This window comes from Neodiprion pinetum, chromosome 7, assembly GCF_021155775.2.
Source record: "Neodiprion pinetum isolate iyNeoPine1 chromosome 7, iyNeoPine1.2, whole genome shotgun sequence".
Classification (NCBI taxonomy): domain Eukaryota; kingdom Metazoa; phylum Arthropoda; class Insecta; order Hymenoptera; family Diprionidae; genus Neodiprion; species Neodiprion pinetum.
The window spans coordinates 8868925-8890145 of NC_060238.1; the positions used below are offsets into that span (position 1 = coordinate 8868925).

The 21221-nt window shown below is 41.6% G+C and overlaps 1 protein-coding gene across 1 annotated transcript in view; it reads right to left on the reverse strand.

Annotated features, from left to right (window-relative positions):
* kl-2 (dynein heavy chain 2, axonemal kl-2) overlaps positions 1-21221 on the reverse strand; it is a 1019064-nt gene that overhangs the window by 207097 nt on the left and 790746 nt on the right. The window contains exons 44-45 of the mRNA XM_069137782.1: positions 4965-5080; positions 4786-4886 (exon numbers count right to left, since the gene is read on the reverse strand). Coding sequence (XP_068993883.1) covers positions 4786-4886; positions 4965-5080 — 217 coding nt within the window. The remainder of the gene's footprint in view (positions 1-4785; positions 4887-4964; positions 5081-21221) is intronic.

A 21221-nucleotide genomic window follows, 5' to 3' on the forward strand; every position in this document is an offset into this window, starting at 1 on the left:
CGCAATAGCGAATCACGATTAAGATATTGCAGAATTTTTTTTTTTTTTGAGTACACCGGCCCCTGGTTAGCGACCAACTCCGGCACCGAGGATATTTCGAGGCGAGGCGAAACAGCGACGATCTTGCAGGAAAGATGCCGAGGCTGCGGAGGGGGAGCCAACGCAGATCCCTGCAGCGCGGGAATCCAAGGCGGACGCGATTCCCGCTGGTGGCCAGCGCGCCGCAGCTTCCCCGCTCACCCTTCCTACACCTGACCAAGGCAACCCCGAGAGACCGGCTAGCGACGAAGGAGCACCACCCCGCTCAGCTCAGGGACACCATAAAGCTGCGCGGACGACGACATCGCGATCTAGCCCTAAGTTCTGCGCCGCGAAGCGACGACAGGTGCGCGCCAAGTTGCGCAATCTCCGAAATCGAAATCGAACGGATCAGTTGTTGCGCATTCTTAGGGTTATGACGTAACGAAGGGAATAGCGTGACGAGATCGGCGTCACGGCCGATAGGCCATCCGAAAGACACTCTAGTTCTGGCGACTAACGGAAGCAGTTGTACTCTTTGTCGAGTCGAATTGAGTTTCGTTCAGTGTCGTTTCTAAACTTTGTGGTTGCGAAAAATAATGGCTGTCCACCGTCACGAGGGAGTAGGCGATTTCATGAGGTTGATGTGGAGCGGTAAGCGCTGTTAATATTCTCGCGAAAGAATTTCGAGAGTCATTAAATAACGACTTTCCGAGGAACGGATAGCCATCAAGAATTAACGTTACCGAAAGTACTCGAAATTCTTCAGCCGGTACCTCTGCTTGGTAACCGTAGCCTGAGTTGCGCATAATAGCGTAAAGCCAATTTTGAGCGACCGAGAAGGTCGAATAGAGTCACGGATTGAGTCGAGACACTCTCGTTGCAAATTGTGTGTAACCAAATTCCGTTAACAGGGTCAGGTCGAGTCAGTTAACCTCAAGTGTCACCTCTCGAGTAGGTCGCGGACCGTCAAAGGGGGAGTGTTCAAACTCGCGAACCGCATACAGACCTCACGGAGTAGGTTGAGCTCGGATGCGCGATAATAAGTCTTAGATAAGCCCGAGGAAGAACACATTAGTTAAAATAATAATTAGGATTGTAAATAACGCGGCCCGCGCGACCAGAGCGAGTTTCCTTTTGTTTCTTGCCCTTGAGGCTAATATTCACCGTGAGGATTAGCGCGATACCGTAGAGGACGATCGCGGTCGGCGCGGCGGGTAAAATTTTGTTTTCGAATTTTAAGTTATTGTTTATTGTTAAGGCAGCGACTAGCAGACGTAGGCATTACAAGTCGTCTGGACTTAGTCATTTTTTTTTTCTTTTCTGTTATATTATTTTTCTTGTTAAATCTAAGTATTTGAGTATGTTTCGTGGGGCGCGTCCTCTTTAACAAAAAAGAGGCCACGTATTTTTTTAATTTGGTCACGATTTCCAAATCTAGAAAACAAGGATCTAGGGGATAGGAATAAAAGAAATAAACACGTATTTTGAGCCATCAGTTCTATGTTTTATTATGGCTCAGAGAGAAAAATCTTTGAGGTATGAACCTCAAAGAAAAAACCCCTCGCAAATGTTAAATTTACAATGTGTATAGGATATTTATCATGTCAAATATATTTCGCACAATGAATTATTTCAGAGGTGAAATCTACGATTAGGAGACATTATATGTATATATATATATATAGTGACGGGACGCCTCGTCGGCGTACCGGCACCTGACGGTCAACCCGAGCTCCCAGTATTATGCTTACCGGTGACAAGCCCAAAACTTGCGACACGCTCGGTAACCCCACCACGTACCAATAAACCAACCAAATCACGCGATTTACCGTGCTCCCTCTTCAAGGGGCACGGCCAATCACTATTCCCAAAATCCACGAAACTGGACGACTAGCAGGTATAAAGAGTCGAGCACAAACGTGGCTCGACATCTATTCATCATCTATCGTATAACATACGCAGAGTAGACCAGTTATTCGTCCGACTCAGGACTCATCCGCACATTTGCTCGGCGGAACACGACACCTCGACGAGGAACCAGCAGTTGACTCAACTCACGATCACGAGACGTGGACTCGTCACTGCAAGAATCTTCGAACACCACTCTCAATCGAAGGAGGGTATTCAACGTATTTAACGAATTTCGTCTCTTTTCAATAAAAGTCCTCAGGTATTAGGGAGCCGTATCTGAACTAAGCTCAGCATTGCGACTGACGTCAAAACTCAGATACGGTGAGCGTCGTAGAATCCTCTGACCCATAGGTAGGGCCCCTGAACCTATAAAGAGCCTCCTGCATTGCGACAGGATGTCTTGATATGGGCGACGGTATATTTGCGTAGAATTCCCGTCCTTCTGACAACCGCGCTATCACATAAACAATATTCTGTCTTGCCATCTGCAAAACAAATCATTGTCAATACCGAGTAATAACTCAACAATAACGATTTTCTATCGTCAAACACTGTCCTTCTGACCAACACGCTATCAAATAAATAATATTCTGTCTTGCCATACGCAGAACACATCATTATCAATACCAAATAATAAATCGTCAACGACGATTTTCTATCGTCAAACACCGTCCTTCTGACCACCATGCTATCACGTCAATAATATTCTGTCTTGCCGTTTGCGAAACGAATCATTATCAAACCAAATAAGAGAAACCAATTCCTTCTTACCTTTCAACAATATTTCTTAACATTATAAGAAAAGTAAATTCACGACATTCTTTCCTGTCATAAATCCCACTTCTTGGGGACATAACATAATCATTAGTCAAAGATTTCCTCTTGAAAAACAAATTTCTCGCCTCACGAGTAAATCGCTCATTGCGATTATTCCGTGTCTTGCTTCACAAGCACAGAACAAGTTTGACCCTCAACTGCTCACACGGCCTGTGATGATGGGTTTATTCCACTCGTGCCATTGCACATGAGAGTGATGAAACAACTTCTGAGGCTATCTCGAAAATCAATTTAAAACAGTCAAACTCTAGTAACCTCTTCCAGGAGCTCATCAAAGAATTAACAAGTAACTACTTTCCACCTTCCTTCCGAGTCCAGAGATCGAATCCTGCCGTTTCACTTACGAGACAGGAAATTCTTAAAACTAATACGATGTTCGAGTTTGTGCGAAACCACCGCGTTACTTTTCATATTACGTATGAAACTCTCGCGATATTCGGCGGATAAATAGACTCGAATCGTTTCAATATATATGTGGTTGTATTGGTTGCTGGTTTCGTTTGAAACATCCGATTTGAATCTCTATATTTATATATAGTTGCGCTGGGTGTCTTGACTGTTTCGTGCAGTATAATCGTGGTAAATGAAGTCGCTGGCGACTCCGTATAAGCATTGCGCTTGTGCTCAGGTATCACCGCTTAATTCGATGTACCGGAAAGATTACCTTGTGTGAATCCAAGTATGTACAAGCAATCCGTAAATTCCTTGCGTCAAGCATTGCGCTTGCTCATTGGTGCAACCGGGCTGCGCCGGTGTGCCTGGCGGGACGTACCGCGCTTGTTGTTAGTGTACTTACGAGGTTATTCCGGCTCCCCAGCATGCAACAATCAGGAAGAATTTGAAGATACAAGATATCACAAGATCCGAGTACCGATCGAATTGCAGTGAGACCCCTTAGATTTATCCATCTCTCCGGAAACGCACAGAGAAAAGAAAACCAAAAAGAATGAACGACTGACGCCGAGTCACCCGACTACCTGACTGACGCGGCCTGGCCGGCGCTATTCCCGCCTTCTTCATGCTCGTCTAAACACATGCAAAGCCAAAATAGAGATAATCGGCCGCACGACGCATGTGTTCGTATACACGCGCGAGCGACCGTTCGCGCCTGGGCACCTCTGACTATTCGTTCGACCAAACAGAGTATGAATCGCGAATAGCGAATTATGACTTATTATTTCTATTGTTTTGCGTTTTAAGTCACAAAGAAAGACGATTGAATTATTGTTTTTTCTTTTCTTTTGTAATATCGTTGGCTGAAAATATATTCTTTGGATTCTATAATGGCTTGGTGAAATAGCGTGTTGGTGTTGCGTATCTCGTGCTTTCTCTCTCTATCCAAAAATTACCCCTCCCCTTTCCGCGGTACTGAGCTACCGAGCATATTGTCGCGGCATAGCGCATCAACGATTTCGAGGCGTGTTAATCACGCCAGGCGCCCAACAAAAATTCGCGATATTGTTTTTAGATCCAGGGGACATCGTGGACGCCAACTGATTGTGCACGCGGTAAGTCCACGTCATAGCAGATAGTCGGTGCAAGACCACTGCGGTACTAACTGAATCTTGATCTACATGGATCTCAAATCTATGGTATAAGCATGTTAAGCTCTCCTATAATAATTGTACGTCGTTAAGTTATCGTGCAGAAAGGGTATCACCATAATTGTCAGCTAGGACGTAAAAACGGCTATAAGCTTAAAAATTTTGATACCTGACACACGATTCTTCGGATTTTTTTCAGATTTCGAAATTGCGTCAATCAGTCGAGTTGTTTTGAAAAATTTTTTAGAATTGCAATCGTGTTCCCAGAAATTTGAACAAACCCGAGGACCCTTCAAAGTGAAAACAATCATATAAAAATCGTGGGCCCAATCCAAGAGATCAAGGGTAAACCCAGATTGAAATGGTATGGGCTACCCCAAATACACTACGGTTCATGATTGCAATATAAGTTTCAGGAGACATAACTCTATGAAACAAAAATTTTCGTTAATGTGTTCATTTTTCCACTCACCGAATACGGGGCTTCGTTTATCGTTGCACAAATTACCAAATGTCATCTCGAAACGTTTTCCCAGCTGCTCATTAAGTTCATTTATGAACCACTCTCCGTCTCTGAAATTCATTGATTATGCAAATAATATTGTTCTCACACTTACTTTTCAAAAAACCTGAAGTATAGCAGAATCTAACCTTTCATCAATCAGTCGATCGTGAAATACTCTGAATGCCTCATGAATCCACAGTCGTAAGAATGTTTGCTTTGAATACTGGTAATCTTTGTGACTGCGCAGCAAGCCTTGGAAAATCTAATAACAAAGATACGGGGGACAATGTAAATTTTATTTATCAAAGGCAATCGTTGAAACTTTAAGCACATGTCATACGTTAAAATAAAGTACTGAGAGAAAGAAATTGTTAGATTTGTGATCATTTCCTTACTTCGTAAGCCTATGGCAAGGGTTCTAGGGGTACAAAAATTTGAAAACAATTCGGAATCTAGATTTTGAAAAGGTACATGATTCTATTAATCTTATTACCGGAAGCCTTTTTTGAAAAAACAACAGAATTAAAAAACTGTGATTCTTTCAATTTTAATTAAATCTATTCATTAAAAACTTCTATAATTTTTTTTTTTTTCAATACTAATATTGCATTATTTGAGTTCTTATATGAAAGTGGTTATTCCACATTCTGAAATGTCCAACGTACTATTTATCATTTTTTGGTCATAATAGGACGGTTTAACGTCGAAAAATTGCTGCCTTTCATGCGTGCATAAAGTAATGAATAGAAATGTAATCATGTATTATTTTTCTTTCTTTTCGTTACAGCCGATAATTCCACAAGTGACACGTAATTCGATTCAACTCTTTTAATGCCTAAATTGTTATGTAGTGATCGAATCTAGACTAGCACTAACCTCTTGTTGCGCCGAGTTCACAACAACAAAAAAAGCACCCCCAGAGTGCAAAACCTGCTAGTTATCTCGATAATCATTTTGCATGTAAGATAAAAATATTTAGGTGAGCACTCCATGTATGATTGCTCTCACTTGATAAGTAGACGTCATACTATCAATTAAATAAATGTATAGAAAAATCAATAGAAAAGTAGCAGAATCACTAAATTACTGGGGTATGTATGAATAGGCCACTAAGTGGATGCTGACTCACTAGAGAATGGACACGTATTCAAAAAACACATTAAGGGATACACGTTGCATGAATCATTGAAAGAATATAATGTGTTTACAATCAGAGCTTACATCATCGGCTGAGAAGAAAAAGGTGTTGCGTCGGCTTCAACGTGAAAAAAGTGTTGCTTCGGTTTCGATTTGTAAAAGTTGATATTTCACGAGCAATTTCTTTTTTTAATCATTTTAAGTTTGCATTATACACAGCAAATGTGAATTATTAATTTAATTATGCTACGGGGTGGATCATGTAGACTTCGATGAGCTGCTACCGGAACCGACTCTACGCCCAGCCAAGGTGTTATTTGACTACTTTAGAATTCATTTACGTCGATTATGGACTTACGGGCTACTACTTTCGAATACAGGAAATGACAGAGGAAGGAGGGAATCAGTTTTAAGGGAGATGGACGATTTAAGTGGTAAAGGTGGTTTATTATTAATGTTCAAGTGATTGAATAATGACTATCATCAATGTAATGGAATCGGCTCGAGCAAAGAGCTTGGATTGACATGGAGAAATATAATCAGAAGTGACGCAGGCGAAAGTTCGGATGAAAGCATTTAGTCGAGAGAATGTAAAGATTAGCTACTTGCAGTTTAGAGACCAACCTGCTGACTAGGTGCGAGAACCAAGGTAGCTGGGTGAAGATAAGGGGAGAATGCAGAGTGTAAAATGACTGTAAGACAGCGGTAAAGGAATTTAAGGTGTGGAGGACGTAACAATTACATCAAAAAATTACTGTTAAAAAACTATACATTTTTAATTTATGTATTTATTTAATTGTTCTTCTTTGACTAATTTATATGGCAAAACCAACGAAATGTTCGTATATCACATACGATTTAGGATGTTGTGTCATGTGCGGAGCGGTCTCGCACGCGACTAACTTAACCCTCTACAATAACCGTAGAGGTTTGTATTTATTTTTACGTGGATAAGTGGTGATCTTCCTCTACATAGCGATCCTGAGGAATAGGGTTGGAGGATTTAATATTTATGTTATTAGAAATGTTTATGATGGAACTAAATTTTAATGGAATTAAAATGAAGGAAAAGCAAGAGAAAATTCAAGACGAGGAAGCTTACAAAATGTTCTTAATCTAATTATTCTCACTCATTCAACTACTCACTTTTCGGTGGTTACAATCCGAATGGCTCACACTCTCACACGATACACTCAATAGCAACACTCACATACGCTTATCACTGCACGTCTCTAAAGGACTTCTTGGCTCCAGGTTCAAACTTTTAATCTAACTTCAAAAGACTCAGATCGCGACGCGAGAAGCCTTCCCAACCGCGTATAGAATTAGAGTATTACATTCTAATCGTCGGTGACGGAAAAAGGACTTATAAACTCTACACACGGTAGCTTTGAAGGAGCCGAGTTCTGTAGATGTGGTATTTAAGCTATCTCCAACGGGACTAACCTCGCTCGCTCGTAAGACACCGCTTAGAGCGTCGTACAACGAGCAAGGTTTTTGTTGATTTTGCAATTTAAGACTGAGGCTCGCCTCGCGATGCTCATCCCTCGAAGCGCGTGATGTCGCGCTAGCCTCATCCCGGTGTTGATTACACCCGGGATCCGGCGGGCGCGGGAACGCGACGTTGCAGCGGTCAACTGTGCCGCTGGGCTTTGGTCGTGCCTCGAACAGAATTATATTATGATTTTAATAGTGAAATTAAGATTATGCTTCCTCGTCTACTTTATATTATTTTAAGAGTAATGATATGAATGCATAATGATGTAATTATATACGTGTATATGCGGCGTTCGTGACAGTTGTAGCAAATTAGTCAACTTCATTTGTTATTATTATTATTTATATCGTTAGTTATCGTGACGCTTGATTTTCACTTCCCCTCGATCACTCGGAGTAGTGACCAGGAACTTACAGCGCGCACAATAATTTGGCGGCCCGCGGTGTAAGCTGGACAAAATTTTACCTTACAAAAGATATCGCGAGATTCTGTTAGGTGCCTGCCGTGGTCGGTAATATGCTCGGTAGCTCAATACCACGGAGAGGGGAGGGGTAATTTTGGAGAGAGAGAGAAAGAGATACTCGACAACAGCACGCTGTGTAACAAAAATAAAATAATATCAGTAAGAATTTCTGCTCTGCATGCACGATGTAAGGAGACTGTAGTGTGTAGATGTTATGTTTACCCTTTTTGAATCCTTTGCTTCCGATGAGAAGCCCGTAAGATGGCAATACCGTCTAATAAGTGAGATGCGGGTGTGCAAATCATTAATCTACGAGAGAATTTTTGTTGAAAGATGTAATTTTGAAAAACTGGTGAATTTCAAAAATTAACGACGGAGCCGTGTTTGCACACCCGCATCTCATTTATTAGACGGCATTGCCGTCTTACTGGCTTCTCATCGGAAGCAAAGGATTCAAAAAGGGTAAACATAACATCTACACACTACAGTCTCCTTACATCGTGCATGCAGAGAAGAAATTCTTACTCATACATAAATCGGGCACAGGAAAACAAATTTGAACTCACTGGTGATGAGAGAAATTAACGACAACAGAGTCAGGGCGGCTAGGTGGTCTAGTGAAGTAAGTCTCCGGTAAAGCATCTCTAGATACCAGGTTCGATTCCTGGCTCCGTCGTTAATTTTTCAAATTCACCAGTTTTTCAAATTTATATCTCCAACGATGAATTTTCTCGTAACTAATGATACTGCACATCCGCCTATCATTTATTAGACGGCTTTGACCGTCTTGCGTGCTTCCCATCAGAAGCGTAAGATTCCAACATGTAAACATTCATCTACATACATTCTTACATCAGGTGCTCCAGAGACGAAAACTTTCTATTCGTACTGCATTGTCTTGGGACCCGAATGAAACTTTGCATGCTTCCGACCTTTGATGACAACACGAATGAGAACAATCCAATATCTTCAGTTAAATGAATGATAACTTGATATAACATCAATTTTTGAGATTTCGTATGATGATTCTACAATACGGGTTCTCGTTTCCTGAATTTCAAGGGCTTCCAAATCAACTCAGAAGAAGAGTATTCAACCTTTGGATCAAGGGCTTTGCAGAAACTCCTTGGTATATTCTTAGGGCCAAATATAAGAATTAGAATGTGCAGTTCATCTGACCTCCCGTCGTCTATCAACTTGAATTCGAAGATTCGCGTAACAGAGCTTGCATAATATTGGCCATCTAAATAGCTCGTCCAAGCCCTGTGATTCGATCTTGAAACATTTTTGAGCAAGAAATTGATAACAGACACGTGGGGAAGAATTTTTCAAGTGCACCAGCCCCAAAAAACAAATCTATCTGATCGGGTTGAAAGGTGGGCCAATTGGTGTCATACTAATGGTAGTTCCTACACCGAAAATTAATTCGTTTTAACAAATATTGGCTGAGGTGAAAGGAGTACAAGTTTTGGATCTTGCAGCCAAGCCTTATTCTCAGACGCTTGTAACTTTTTTCCGGATACAAAAAATAAATTTCTGCTAAAATGTTTTCGATAGGTTTTTTTTCCAATTTTTAGTAAATCATAATTGTTTGGAAAGAAAAAGTTTTTTTGCCGTCCATTTTTCAAAATCAAAAGTTGATTTTATTTTTTTTTCAAAGTGGTATAATTTTTTTTTGTTTAAAATTTTGAGAGTAAGGTGAGCCCTTTCCTAAAGGCTCACCAATTTTCAGAGTGTCAAATTGAATGGAGCTCGAATAATTGACCAACCAGTAACCAAATGCTTCAACGCAGTAGAAGTAGAAGTAGAAGTCGCGAGGCCCTCCATCAGTGTGCTCAGACAGGCAAACTTCCTAAAACGTCCTTACGATGATTTCTCATCTCAAATAATATTATATGCTGTAATAGAAATTGTCACATGTTATATTTAGAGTGAAGTATAATTTCACTATGCATTTGTTATACGAAATGCAAAGGATAGTATTCATAATATTCAAATAGTATAAGTCAGCATATAATTTTATCGAAACTGTAACAATACTGTCTACAGACGCAAAAAAATAAGTAGTATGGCAATATGGGTTCTACTTACAGATTCCTGTTACTGACACTTACGGACATTCTCCCCAGACTCAAATCCTTTACCGCGATGACGTCACAGTCTGCCGTACCGATTAAGGTCAAAACCATGCAACCTTACCGACAGTTGTATCGGTCGACGGTAAGAATCGGCCTGCTTTACCAACAATTCTTATCGGTCAAAGGTCAAAATCGTGCTGTTTTACCGACAATCTTACCGACCGAAGATCAAAGTCTTTATGTAGTGCTCGTCTGCCAACGGTAAAGGGTGCAGCGGGGGCGAGAACTTTTTCACAGTCCCGCATTCTCTTCTCACGATAGGACTGCTGATGTGTAACATTAACCACTCCAAATTCCTTTCCCACGGTAGGACTGCTGATGTGTAACATCGACCACCCCCACATTCTTTTCCCACGTTATCAACCACGCTACATTCCAAAATTAATGGTTCTGAAAATTGTTTTTCACTTACTCGGATGTCGGTTTGATATCAACCACGTGACATTTTTTTGGCTTGTGACTGTCGTGTGAACTCAACGATGAATTTTGAACGGGTTCAGTCAAGACCAAAGTGCAAGGTCGACCGATAGCCGCGGTACATTTAGAGCCAAGGATCTGCGGTGTTGGGTTACTATCGCACTGATAATGCAGAATATAACTCGGTTTGAGTACAGCTCGGTCAAGGATGGAGAGCAAGGTTGAATCCTACATAAGCTTCGTATTGGAGAAAATTCTCTCTTAAGAGCTAAGGTAAAGGTAAAGGTGTAAAATTATTTCATGAAAATTCTTTGAAAAACAGTTTTATTGAGTATAAGTTTCAGGGTACAGGTGACAATTACTTGACAACGATAGTACAATAATTCTATTTAACAGTATCATAAACAGGATGATATATTTGCCAGAAATGCGGGACCGTTCTTGTAGACGCTTCTGCGCAGTAACACAAATCGTACACCCTCGCCATCCGAACAGTATGATGATTTTGTAGCCAATTTTGAAGTATCAAAACGTTTTGTGCTGCACATATTACGTTAGGTATTGTATGCACGTCGCATCTTAGAAACACAGCTGAAGTTTTTTGTAAGGTTTGAAGCGACGAACAGTCAAAGTCCAGCATATCGATGATTTAAACTTTCGGGACAATTTCAAGCAACCAATCTCGTTTTTCTTCTCCTTTTACGTACACGGTTTCAGCTTTGCACAGCCTGTCTTCGATGGTCCACACAACTTCTTCAAACGGTATGGTTCCACAGCTCCAAGGTAATCCGTGAAAATCGCGTTCTAACCATGAATTTCGGCTTTTTTATTTGACGTCCAGTAAATCCCATTCGTGAGATGGCTTGAAGAAAAACATTGATGGAGATGCTTCCGAATAGATTAAAATTATGGCCAATTCTTTTAATGCGAAGGTATTGTTGAAAGGTCTACGAAAGCCGTGTATGTCAACGATAAGCTCCATCTTTGAACTGTGCGAGATGGTGGAAATGGGTCAGCTTTCATACCAACTTTTTCACCCCACCACTGAGCGGGTTGTATTCGACAATACGATCGCGAACAATCAAGCAGTACGCCGATGTTTCAGCGGGAAAGTTGGCTTTAGCTTCAAATTCAAGACGGATGTCGACAGGTCAGTACTTCAAAGATTTGTTTTGTAATTGAACAGTCGATAACGAATAAGGGGACGTCTCGAAGGAATTCACTCTTTGTCAGCAACGGCTCGGGGTTCTTGTCGTAGTAGGTCGCTTGGAAATTTGCGTACATCTCGTACAGGAGCGCGTACAGATTACGACTCATGTTGAGGTTCAGGTTACCGTACGGGTAGGATTAAGAGTTTAAAAATAGCTCGACGTCCGCGATATTGCAATGATCGAAATGACTTGCGTTCTTGCCGGTCTTGTTCTCTCGACTTGTTTGGAAACCCAAAATGACGTAACGAGGTTTTTCAAGCTAAGTGGAAGTTTTCACAGTCCAAACGTGTTTCGATGTTGTGGAAAGTAAGGGATATTCGTACAATTCCCAACTGCGGAAGCTCATCGAAATAGGCGGATCTTTCTGAATGAAATTCAGTAGGTCAACTTTTTTCTGATCCGCGAGTTTCAAATACGGTATTAGCCATTCCACTGCATTGATCGTGATTTTGAATTCCTCCTCTTGAGTCTGCACGATAGCGTTGACGTCAGTTTTTGATCTCGTCAAAATTAACTCATGTTCAGCGTTGACAACGATCTTGCGGTAGTCCTCAGCGAAACCCAATATCATTCTGAGCGGTATCAGTACGTCAAAATTACCCTCGGCATCGGTGAATTTTTTCTACTCTTCTACATCAAGCCATCCAGCATTCTCCATCAGTCAAGTCTGACCAGGGTGCAGGGAAGCGTAACCCTTCATGAGACTTGTCAAGCCAACGTTCTTGCTTCTATCAATCTTAACTGCATTAATTTCGTAGCGAATTTCTTCAAACAGATGACAGATCGCGTTGTTTACGAGCTGTGTGTTCACAGTAGCTGTACCATCAAGTTTAAGGAGTCGTCCATGGATATGTACCGAACTTTTTCGGGTAATATGCATAAATCCTGATGCTGAACGGTGATTCGAATTTCATCGCTGTTGTCTGTTGTTGAAAGTTAACGAGGCGTAAGGTTTGTGAGCGTGAATCTTGTAATGCGCAACGGATTCGTCAAAGACGACTGGTGTTTGAATGTTTAAGATTTTTTCCTCCACGGTACGTAGCAGATGATAAAACAGCAAAATCGGATTTTTAGTTATCGGAAATTCCTTTTCCAAAAGGCGGCAGTTTTAGACCAAGAGCTATCAGGAACTCCACGTTGCGAGGTGTTAACGGGTCGAGAATCGATCGATGACTGACTTGATGGGGGCATGCCGACTTACTGATATACCTACTCTTTGACGGTCTGTTTATTGCGATTTGATATGTAGTCTCACAGTAACAACTTCTTCACGGAAATTAACCAGGTCTCCGTCTCAATCCACTAACCGGAGCTGAACGTGATCTATAATCCTGACGGTGATTGGGAGGTAACTGACGCGCGACGGTACTTTCACGATCTTATATCCTGGTGGGACAGTCGGGAAAAACTCGTAAATTGTGTGTACTCTGTGTCCATTGACGTAGGCGCCCGTTGTAATGCTACTCTTGACTCGAAACGCGTTGACCTTGAGTACAGTTACAGGCACGTCTGATTCGTGAGTTTTATCAACCTCCAATACACGTGGCGTGAATCCCAAAAGATGAGCAATGGAATCATTCGGCTCAAAGTTAATCGTGTGGTTGCATGTGATTTCGCTACGTGATGTGTTATTGTTGGGTTTGATGGCGAGCCTGATACCTGTATTTCTTAGCACGTTTCGAAGATACTTCTCTATGTCCTCGATCTCGTAGCTGCCGGTAGGTATGGTGATCACTTTATCAGCTACGTAAATTTTATTGTGACCAACATCAACGTTGGGAATCAAAATAGAGGTTAACAATTCTACCAAGCCAAGAGCATAACTTCTATCACGAGTGAGTTCGATCGGTGGGAAATATTGTGCCTCGAGAATCGAAGAGGTTCCCGAAATAGTTGACGTTGACGAATCATCCATGACTCCAAGTGGTAGACTGACTTTAATGAATCACGTACCATGTTTACATAGCTCACCACTTAGAAATTTCAGACACAAGTGTCCGCATTCAAATGTATTAAAATCCTGGTACCTTTCATGATTGTATCCAACACTACCAACGCTGAGGTATTTCATAAGGTCTGAGGGTGGTTGAAGGTTGCCGAAACTGTCAAAAAAATCGATATTATTGTCGCGTTTCTTGTATGCAACCCAGTGTGTTCCTGGACCGTCTTTGTCGTCAAGGTTAATTATAGCTGACCCGTTTTTTCGTGGACCATTTTCGGGCATTCCGTTTCGCATGGAAACACCGCGGAAATGCGGAATCTTGAAGATTTTTGCATATTTCAACAAGTCCCAATCAGTCAACGCTCGACGTGGTAGCATCGCATCTAGTTCTTTGAAAGATCGAGACCAAAACCAGTTTTGTACGGTTTCATATGAAGCCCTTCGCCCAACGCGATAGCTTTCATAGTTTTGTTGTGTCGCTTGCTCTCTCCCAGTTCTCGTCTAGCAGCACTTGCATCGTTTACAGCCTTTACCATACCTGCCGCACCACCGGCTAACGTACCTGTAGCATCAAGTCCAGCGAAAATAGGAATCAGAAACGGTAGAAAACCACCAACTTTTGAAGATACCGGTAGGACGCGAGGTGTTCGCACTTCACATTCACGACCCGCTTTCTTAACAGAGTTTTCAGCTCCCCTCAGCGCAGATTCGATAGCTACTTTTGCATCGTTGCTTGGAACCATAGAACGTTTTGCAGCATTTATAATTTTTCTCAAGGTCACATTTTTTGATTTTCGAATTCCCATTCCGAGTTTTGATGTTACTTCCATTGTATTAGCTTTTGCCCAAGCGGCTGCCTTCTTACCCAAATTTGCGTCCTTTGCGAGAACCCGTTTCCGAACTTTCTCAGCCAACACCCTATCAGCCTTGTTTCCAACTTCAAGATTTTCACGATTCTGCGAGTAAGCAATGTCGTGGTCCTTGCAAGCTGCGTCGAGAAGATTGATTCCCGGATCACCCCGCACGAGTCGCTTTGTTAATTTTGTACTAGGCCCACAGTACTGATAACCAGATACATGCAATTCGACTGGAAGGCTGTTGATGATTTCATTCACCAGACCCTTGCCACGATGTTGCCGCCTGCTGCTTCGTTTACCTCTGTACGTGATCATGTTCGTGCGTTGACTGAAGAAAAGTGCTTCAAAACGGGGTATTCATAGCAAATCCGATCAGTCATGTCCGAGATGCGGTTCGAGAAACAACCTACTGAGCTTTCCGTGATAAATTTTGACAGAATTTCGAAGCAAAATGTCAAAATGCACAAATGGCACGGTGAATTACTCCCGAATAGTGTACGAGCAATATTCTGTGGACCGTCGAATTGTGGTAAAACTAATGCGTTGCTCACACTTATAACCAATCTCAACGGACTCAGATTTGAAAATATCTACATCTACTCGAAATCTCTCAACCAACCTAAATACCAATTGTTGAAGCAATTGTTCGACCATGTTGAGAATACGGAGTGTATTGCGTTTAACGAGCGTGAGCAAGTGATTACACCGGGAGAAGCACGGCCAAACTCAATAATCATATTTGACGATGTAGCATGCGAGAAGCAGGACAATATTAGAGCCTACTTTCGCATGGGTAGACATCCCGACGTTGCTGCGATCCTTCGAAAACACAGATTGCCCTAGTCGGGCAAGGAATCTACGACTCAGAAATTGAGTGACGTCTTCGAACCAGTAGTGACTTCGTTGCAAGAACTGGTGAATGTTACAAAAGATACTAAACCAGTAAAACAAGAGGTGACAGAAATTGAAGAAGAAATGAAGCAGATGAAAAATGAAACGAAGAATGAAACTGTCTTGGAAATGGACAATTCCTTTGCTTCGGCAGGAGATGAAACAATCGTAGGAACACCGGTCGAGAAAATCGAGGACGAGTATTTTGCACTGATGAGAGATGCGAAGACAAAAGGCGAATTGGACAACGTGTACGGTGTACGCAACCTCTCAAACGGACTAATGAATGGTGATTCGTTGATATCTTTTGAAAGTGACTACGTTCGTATTGGCGACACGCGTTACCCGAAAACGTAGGGTTTGCTGGAACTTTTGTTCGAAAAGAAGCCTGACGGTTCTTCTGTGAGCGCCGGAGATCGGGGAAATGTTGAAAACATAATCCTCGCAACGAACGCGCATAAGAAGTATTACTCATCCGATGGGGCTGTTCGAAACGATAACAGTTACAAATTTAGAAATGTCACTGCCAAATTAATGGATTATTCCCCATCACCTCGCCGAAAGGGTGAAGGTCTACTTCCGCAAGCTATGATCACTCGACAAGGTGTTGAAACGGAATACGTCTTCTGGGATGATCCGAACGAGTTAGTGGAGCGTCTTCGATCACTCCTGGCATCTCAGGCAGCGGGAAATCCGAGTCACAATAACGAAATAATCTCCATTATCGAAGAGCTACGCGAAGCAGGAATCATTTATTAAGCAGCTCCCATCGTTTTTGCATTCATTACCGAGATGAGCGTCGACGTGTTTGGACGGCATCTGGATGAAAACACGGCCGCGAGCACTTGCGGTCCTCCGGGTGTCGGATTTCGAATGACAGCGGACGGGCATCACGATATCCGGAACAAGAGACTGTGCAATGTCGCAGATTTCACAGAGCCGAACAATGCTGTAACTTTGAAAATCTTGAGTCAAAAATTCAACGTGCTGCAAAAACAAATCGACAACCTCGGTCAAATGATCAAAGCTTTGGAGCTCATCACGGAGAAAGCCTTGGATACCTTTTACACAGACTTTAAAACAGACAGAGACCTGTAGATTCGAAACGCTGATAACATTTTCCAATTGGATACCCGACAAAAAGCGTTGGAATATGAACGAGGGAAAGCAAGCACTGGTGACGGAACTGCATAAGCCTGCACGCCGGAATTACCCGCGTCGACGTCTAGACGTGCGCGGCATCAACGGGACCTGGCAGGCGGATCCTGTTGATATGACGTCATACGCTGGACAAAACAAAGGCTACAAGCACATGTTGACAGTCATTGATATTTTTTCAAAGCATGCGTGGGCTGTACTGATAAAGAGCAAGTCTGGAGATGATGTTGCGAAGGCAATGGAATCTGTGCTTGTTCAAAGAAGGGTGCCAAAAAATTTACACGTCGACAGAGGAACGGAATTTTATAACTCGAAATTTGAATCGCTTATGACACGTTACGGAATCAAACTTTACTCCACGTACAGTCATTTGAAGGAATCGATCTGTGAACGTTTCAGTCGGACGCTGAAAGGTAAAAGGTGGAAACTGTTCAGCATGCAAGGAAGCTACAAGTGGCTCGATATTTTATCTGATTCGGTTTCGGCTTACAACAACGCCAAACACCGAACCATCAGAATGAAACCGTCGGATGTCACCGTTGCAAACGAGAGGCTGTTATTACGTCAGGCGTACGGAGGACTTCGAGCAATACCAACCATATCGACAAAATTCAAATCTGGCGCAAAGTTCGAATCAGCAAATTCAAAAATGTCTTCGAGAAAGGTTACACTCCCAATTGGACGACTGAAATATTCACGATAAGTCGAGTGGAAAATACTCATCCTGTGACGTACAAGCTCAAAGACTACCAAGATCAACCCATCGCTGGTGATTTCTACGAACAAGAGCTCCTCAAGGTTAAGCATCCGGATATCTATCTGGTGGAGAAGGTGCTCAAGAAGCGTGGAAGAAAAATATACGTTAAACGGTTAGGTTTTGACTATACACACAACAGTTGGATAAACGAATCGGACATGTAACTTTTGAATGAATGAATTTTTTTGTAAAAACGTGTGTGTCTCTTTATTTTATACCCGATACATGACAAGTATGCATCTTTGTTTTTTAGACAATCAACAGACATATGCACCGTTGTACAATTCTTGATATTTCGAAGCGTTCTCATTCACTATCCTACATAATAGTATTCTGTACATCATGGTACAGTTATAAATTACAAACCTAAGGTGCAGGCTTGTAGCTCCACGGAAGCGTGTTGGTTGTGTTTTGGAACACGATCCGCTTATCGTCATTCCAGCTCAGTGCCACTTTCTGCTGTTCTACGGTGTATACCTCGTTCTTTCGACTTAATATCAAATGCTGATTTGTTGACAAATTTTCGCGGTTCAAAACACATTCCAAATAATCGTTAAAAGTTATTCTTCTCAACGCTGATCCTTTGACACCTTTGGCACGTTTATTGTCTTTCTTATCCCCCAAGACTCGGAATGCGTACAATTTAGCTCTTAATCCTACAAATTCCAGCATTATTTTTCCGTTATTCTAATCTTTCATCAAGCCGAGAACTTTTGTGTTCGGTAGAGGCATTTCATGAACGTTGTCAAGCGGATAATCACACGTATCGAATTTGTGCAAGTCCTCCTTCATATGTTTGTATATGTCGGGGACGGTAAAATTGTAAATCAAACTGTCGGTAGCCGTATACATTAATTTTACTCGGTTGCCGAATTTTTAATCAATATAATTATAATGAAAATCATGGATACATGTTATAGCCAGATCCATGATGAAAAAACCTGCATACAATGGTTTATTCAACTTGACTTTGGTCTTACTCATTTAGACGATAATTATATCATTGTCGAAAACGGTGCAGCTGTGAAAATTGGGTTTGGCTATAGTAGCTCTAGCACCGTATCTTCCATCCCATTTCGTGATCAGCCTGACATCTCTATACTTCCTAACATTTTCCATTGTTTTGCCAAAAACTGCGTTGTTCATCAGTTTGTGAAAATTTTTCTCAAATTCGTCGTGAGATTTTTTGCGCGAATCGGTATTCAAATCTATGTATTTTTTGAGCCACGGGGTTTGTCTGAATTTGAGAACTCTGTGAATTTTTAAGTAATTCTAAGCTTAATTGTAAGCATTGTTTCAAAACACTATAGTGAACAACGTAGTTTTTCTTGGAAAGTAGCGTGGGCGTCAATTTCGGATGCTCACTATTCAAGATCGGAGGTATATAGTGCTACGGACACAGTGGTAAATCTTTATGAATTTCATGCAGTTCCTCAGGATATTCCAAATCCACCTCCAGTATGTAACCAAACTCCGCATCGTCGGAGATGGGCAGAACGTCGCATTGTCCGAAGTCTGATAACCATTCAAAAGAACTGTGTGGCAGAGCAAAGCTTATAGCAGCACCGTACAAATTATTAACGTCAAAGTACATGAGATAAGGTTCTTCGACCTCAGGATCGAATGCCTTCCCCATGTACCTGTTGTTAGCCTTTGCGTATCTGTTCGAGCACTGTGACACACCACCACGAATGCCTTTTTCGATAAACATAACCATATCTATGTGGGTGAGAAGCTCGAGCTTCATGTCGGTACACTTAAACATCGCATCAAACGACAGACCGGTCGCGGTGTAATAATGTAACGGGTCCAGGTTGTACGTTGTCCAACAGCTCTGTCGAAAGTTTCGAAAAACGTCGGCTAGTAAAAACACGTCCGTCTGTAAATACAAGTCCGAATACTCTTCCAAAGTTTGAACGTTGAAAGTTTGCCAAACTTTACATGTATGTGCATAGTCGTCGTCTGATATATCCCGATCATTTAATTTTGACTAAAATTGTTGTTTGGATGGTAACCGTCTGTCCTCGAGCTTCTCCCAACTGTCTATGTATTCGTACGGAAACACTCCTTTTCTGATCAATAACCGAAATTCATCTGCGCTACGATAAAATTTTCGTGTGATTGATTTCTGATAATCACCGAGATACGTTGCTAATTTCTCAAGACTACTGGGCATGAAACGGTACGAATCTACGAATCCAAACTTCACATCTATCCTCTTGACACATTTCGTGAAAGAAATGTACTTTTCTTAGTTTACGGGTAGAAGCTCAATTGTGCCCTCGAACGATGTAGCCAGTGCTTTGATCAGAAAATGTGAATAGTAACCCGACAGATTGTGGAATATCACTGAGATAGTGTGCGAATTTTGGTAATTTAGATTCCAACCTCGATGAGCAGCACCACGGTACTTTCCTGTGAAATAGCAGTGGTCACGCTGTTTCACGTCTGTGAGTGTAAACGGTTTTTCACAAATGTGACACACTGTTGTTGAATGAAATTCGTTGATTTTGTTGAAATTGAGCGGTTTCATTGGTACAACAGTTTCGAAACAAACTTCTAGCGAATGTGCCAATTTCGCCAACTCATTCACAAACCATTCAATGCAAGTCTCTCCACGATTAATTTCGAATTTTGAAAGCGAATCGTCAAACGCGCAATGTAGATAGTAAGCTATACTGTACGGAAGATGCTTCTGATAAATTGTCCTTGTACCCATCTTTTTGAGCGTAGGTTACAGTAAAAATTCGAGATCCGCGTAGATGCAGAATGGAACGGTTTCTTTGTGCTTGAAATTTTTAAATTTCAGTATTTTTCCCTCATCTGTAGGTAAAATAACTTTGGTTTTGTTTAAATTCATGCAATCTACATTGTGCTTTGTCAAACACTTTTCAGAATGAAAGTGAGTCAAACATCTTTCACACAACCAAGTACGACATTTATGCTCAGAAATTTGAGATGTTGTTAATCGAGACAGATTTCGAACACCAGTAAAATGAAAGATTCTATTTATTTCATAATTTTCCATATCAACATCATCATCGTCATTGTCAGTGATTTCAGTTTCTATCGCCAAAAGATGAATCTAGGTTTATCAGACTCATTCTGACTCAGGTGAATCGGTACTATTTCATTTTTTCTCCGATCACCTTGGTCTATACCATAAACGTTGATTGAAAGGCTGTTAAGCTTCTCAAATTTTGAAATGGTGTTTTTGTCGAGAGACATAGGAAACTTTATACCATTATACCGTAGCACTGAGCTGAAATGCCGATACGAGCTGGTCGCGTTGGGATTGTTGTTGTCGGCTGGGAACAGAGCTGCGGTGACCGATCAAACAAAGCAGTAAGAGTCGTTGTTTCTGATGTTTAACACAGCCTTCTTATCACTGATATGCGTAGGTAACGGGGTGTATGTGAACACACCGCCTCGTAGGGGCACGCACTTGTTGATATTTACAGTCAAATTGATTATCTCAGTCAGTGACCAGCCTGAATCCTTTTCCTGCAAATCTTCCACCTTTTTCAACAAACGCTCCGTCGCTTTGAGATGAACCATTCTTTGATATCTGCTGTCTGGAGGATGATTTCATTTCTCGTATTAAAAAATTTGATCTCTTCCACCGTGCGATCATCTTTTCTAACTTCAAATTTATAAGCCAGGATAACGTTGGCTTCCAAGCTCCTGTCTTTCTTCAAAGCGTTTTCTAGTCCCGTCACAGCTAGTACCTTCGCGTCTTCTGGAAATCTCTTCACATCCTTATGCTTCAAATTGAGGATAGATCCAGTTCAAATTCTCCCCTCGAAAGCTGATTCCAAATCTTCCCAGTGAACTCGATCGCCTCTTCTTACTTTCCGCGTACCTCCACCCGTTTTCTAGAGACGTTTAAATTTTTCCGCGAGCGCTTTCAAGAGTCCGATCGTTGTGATAATTC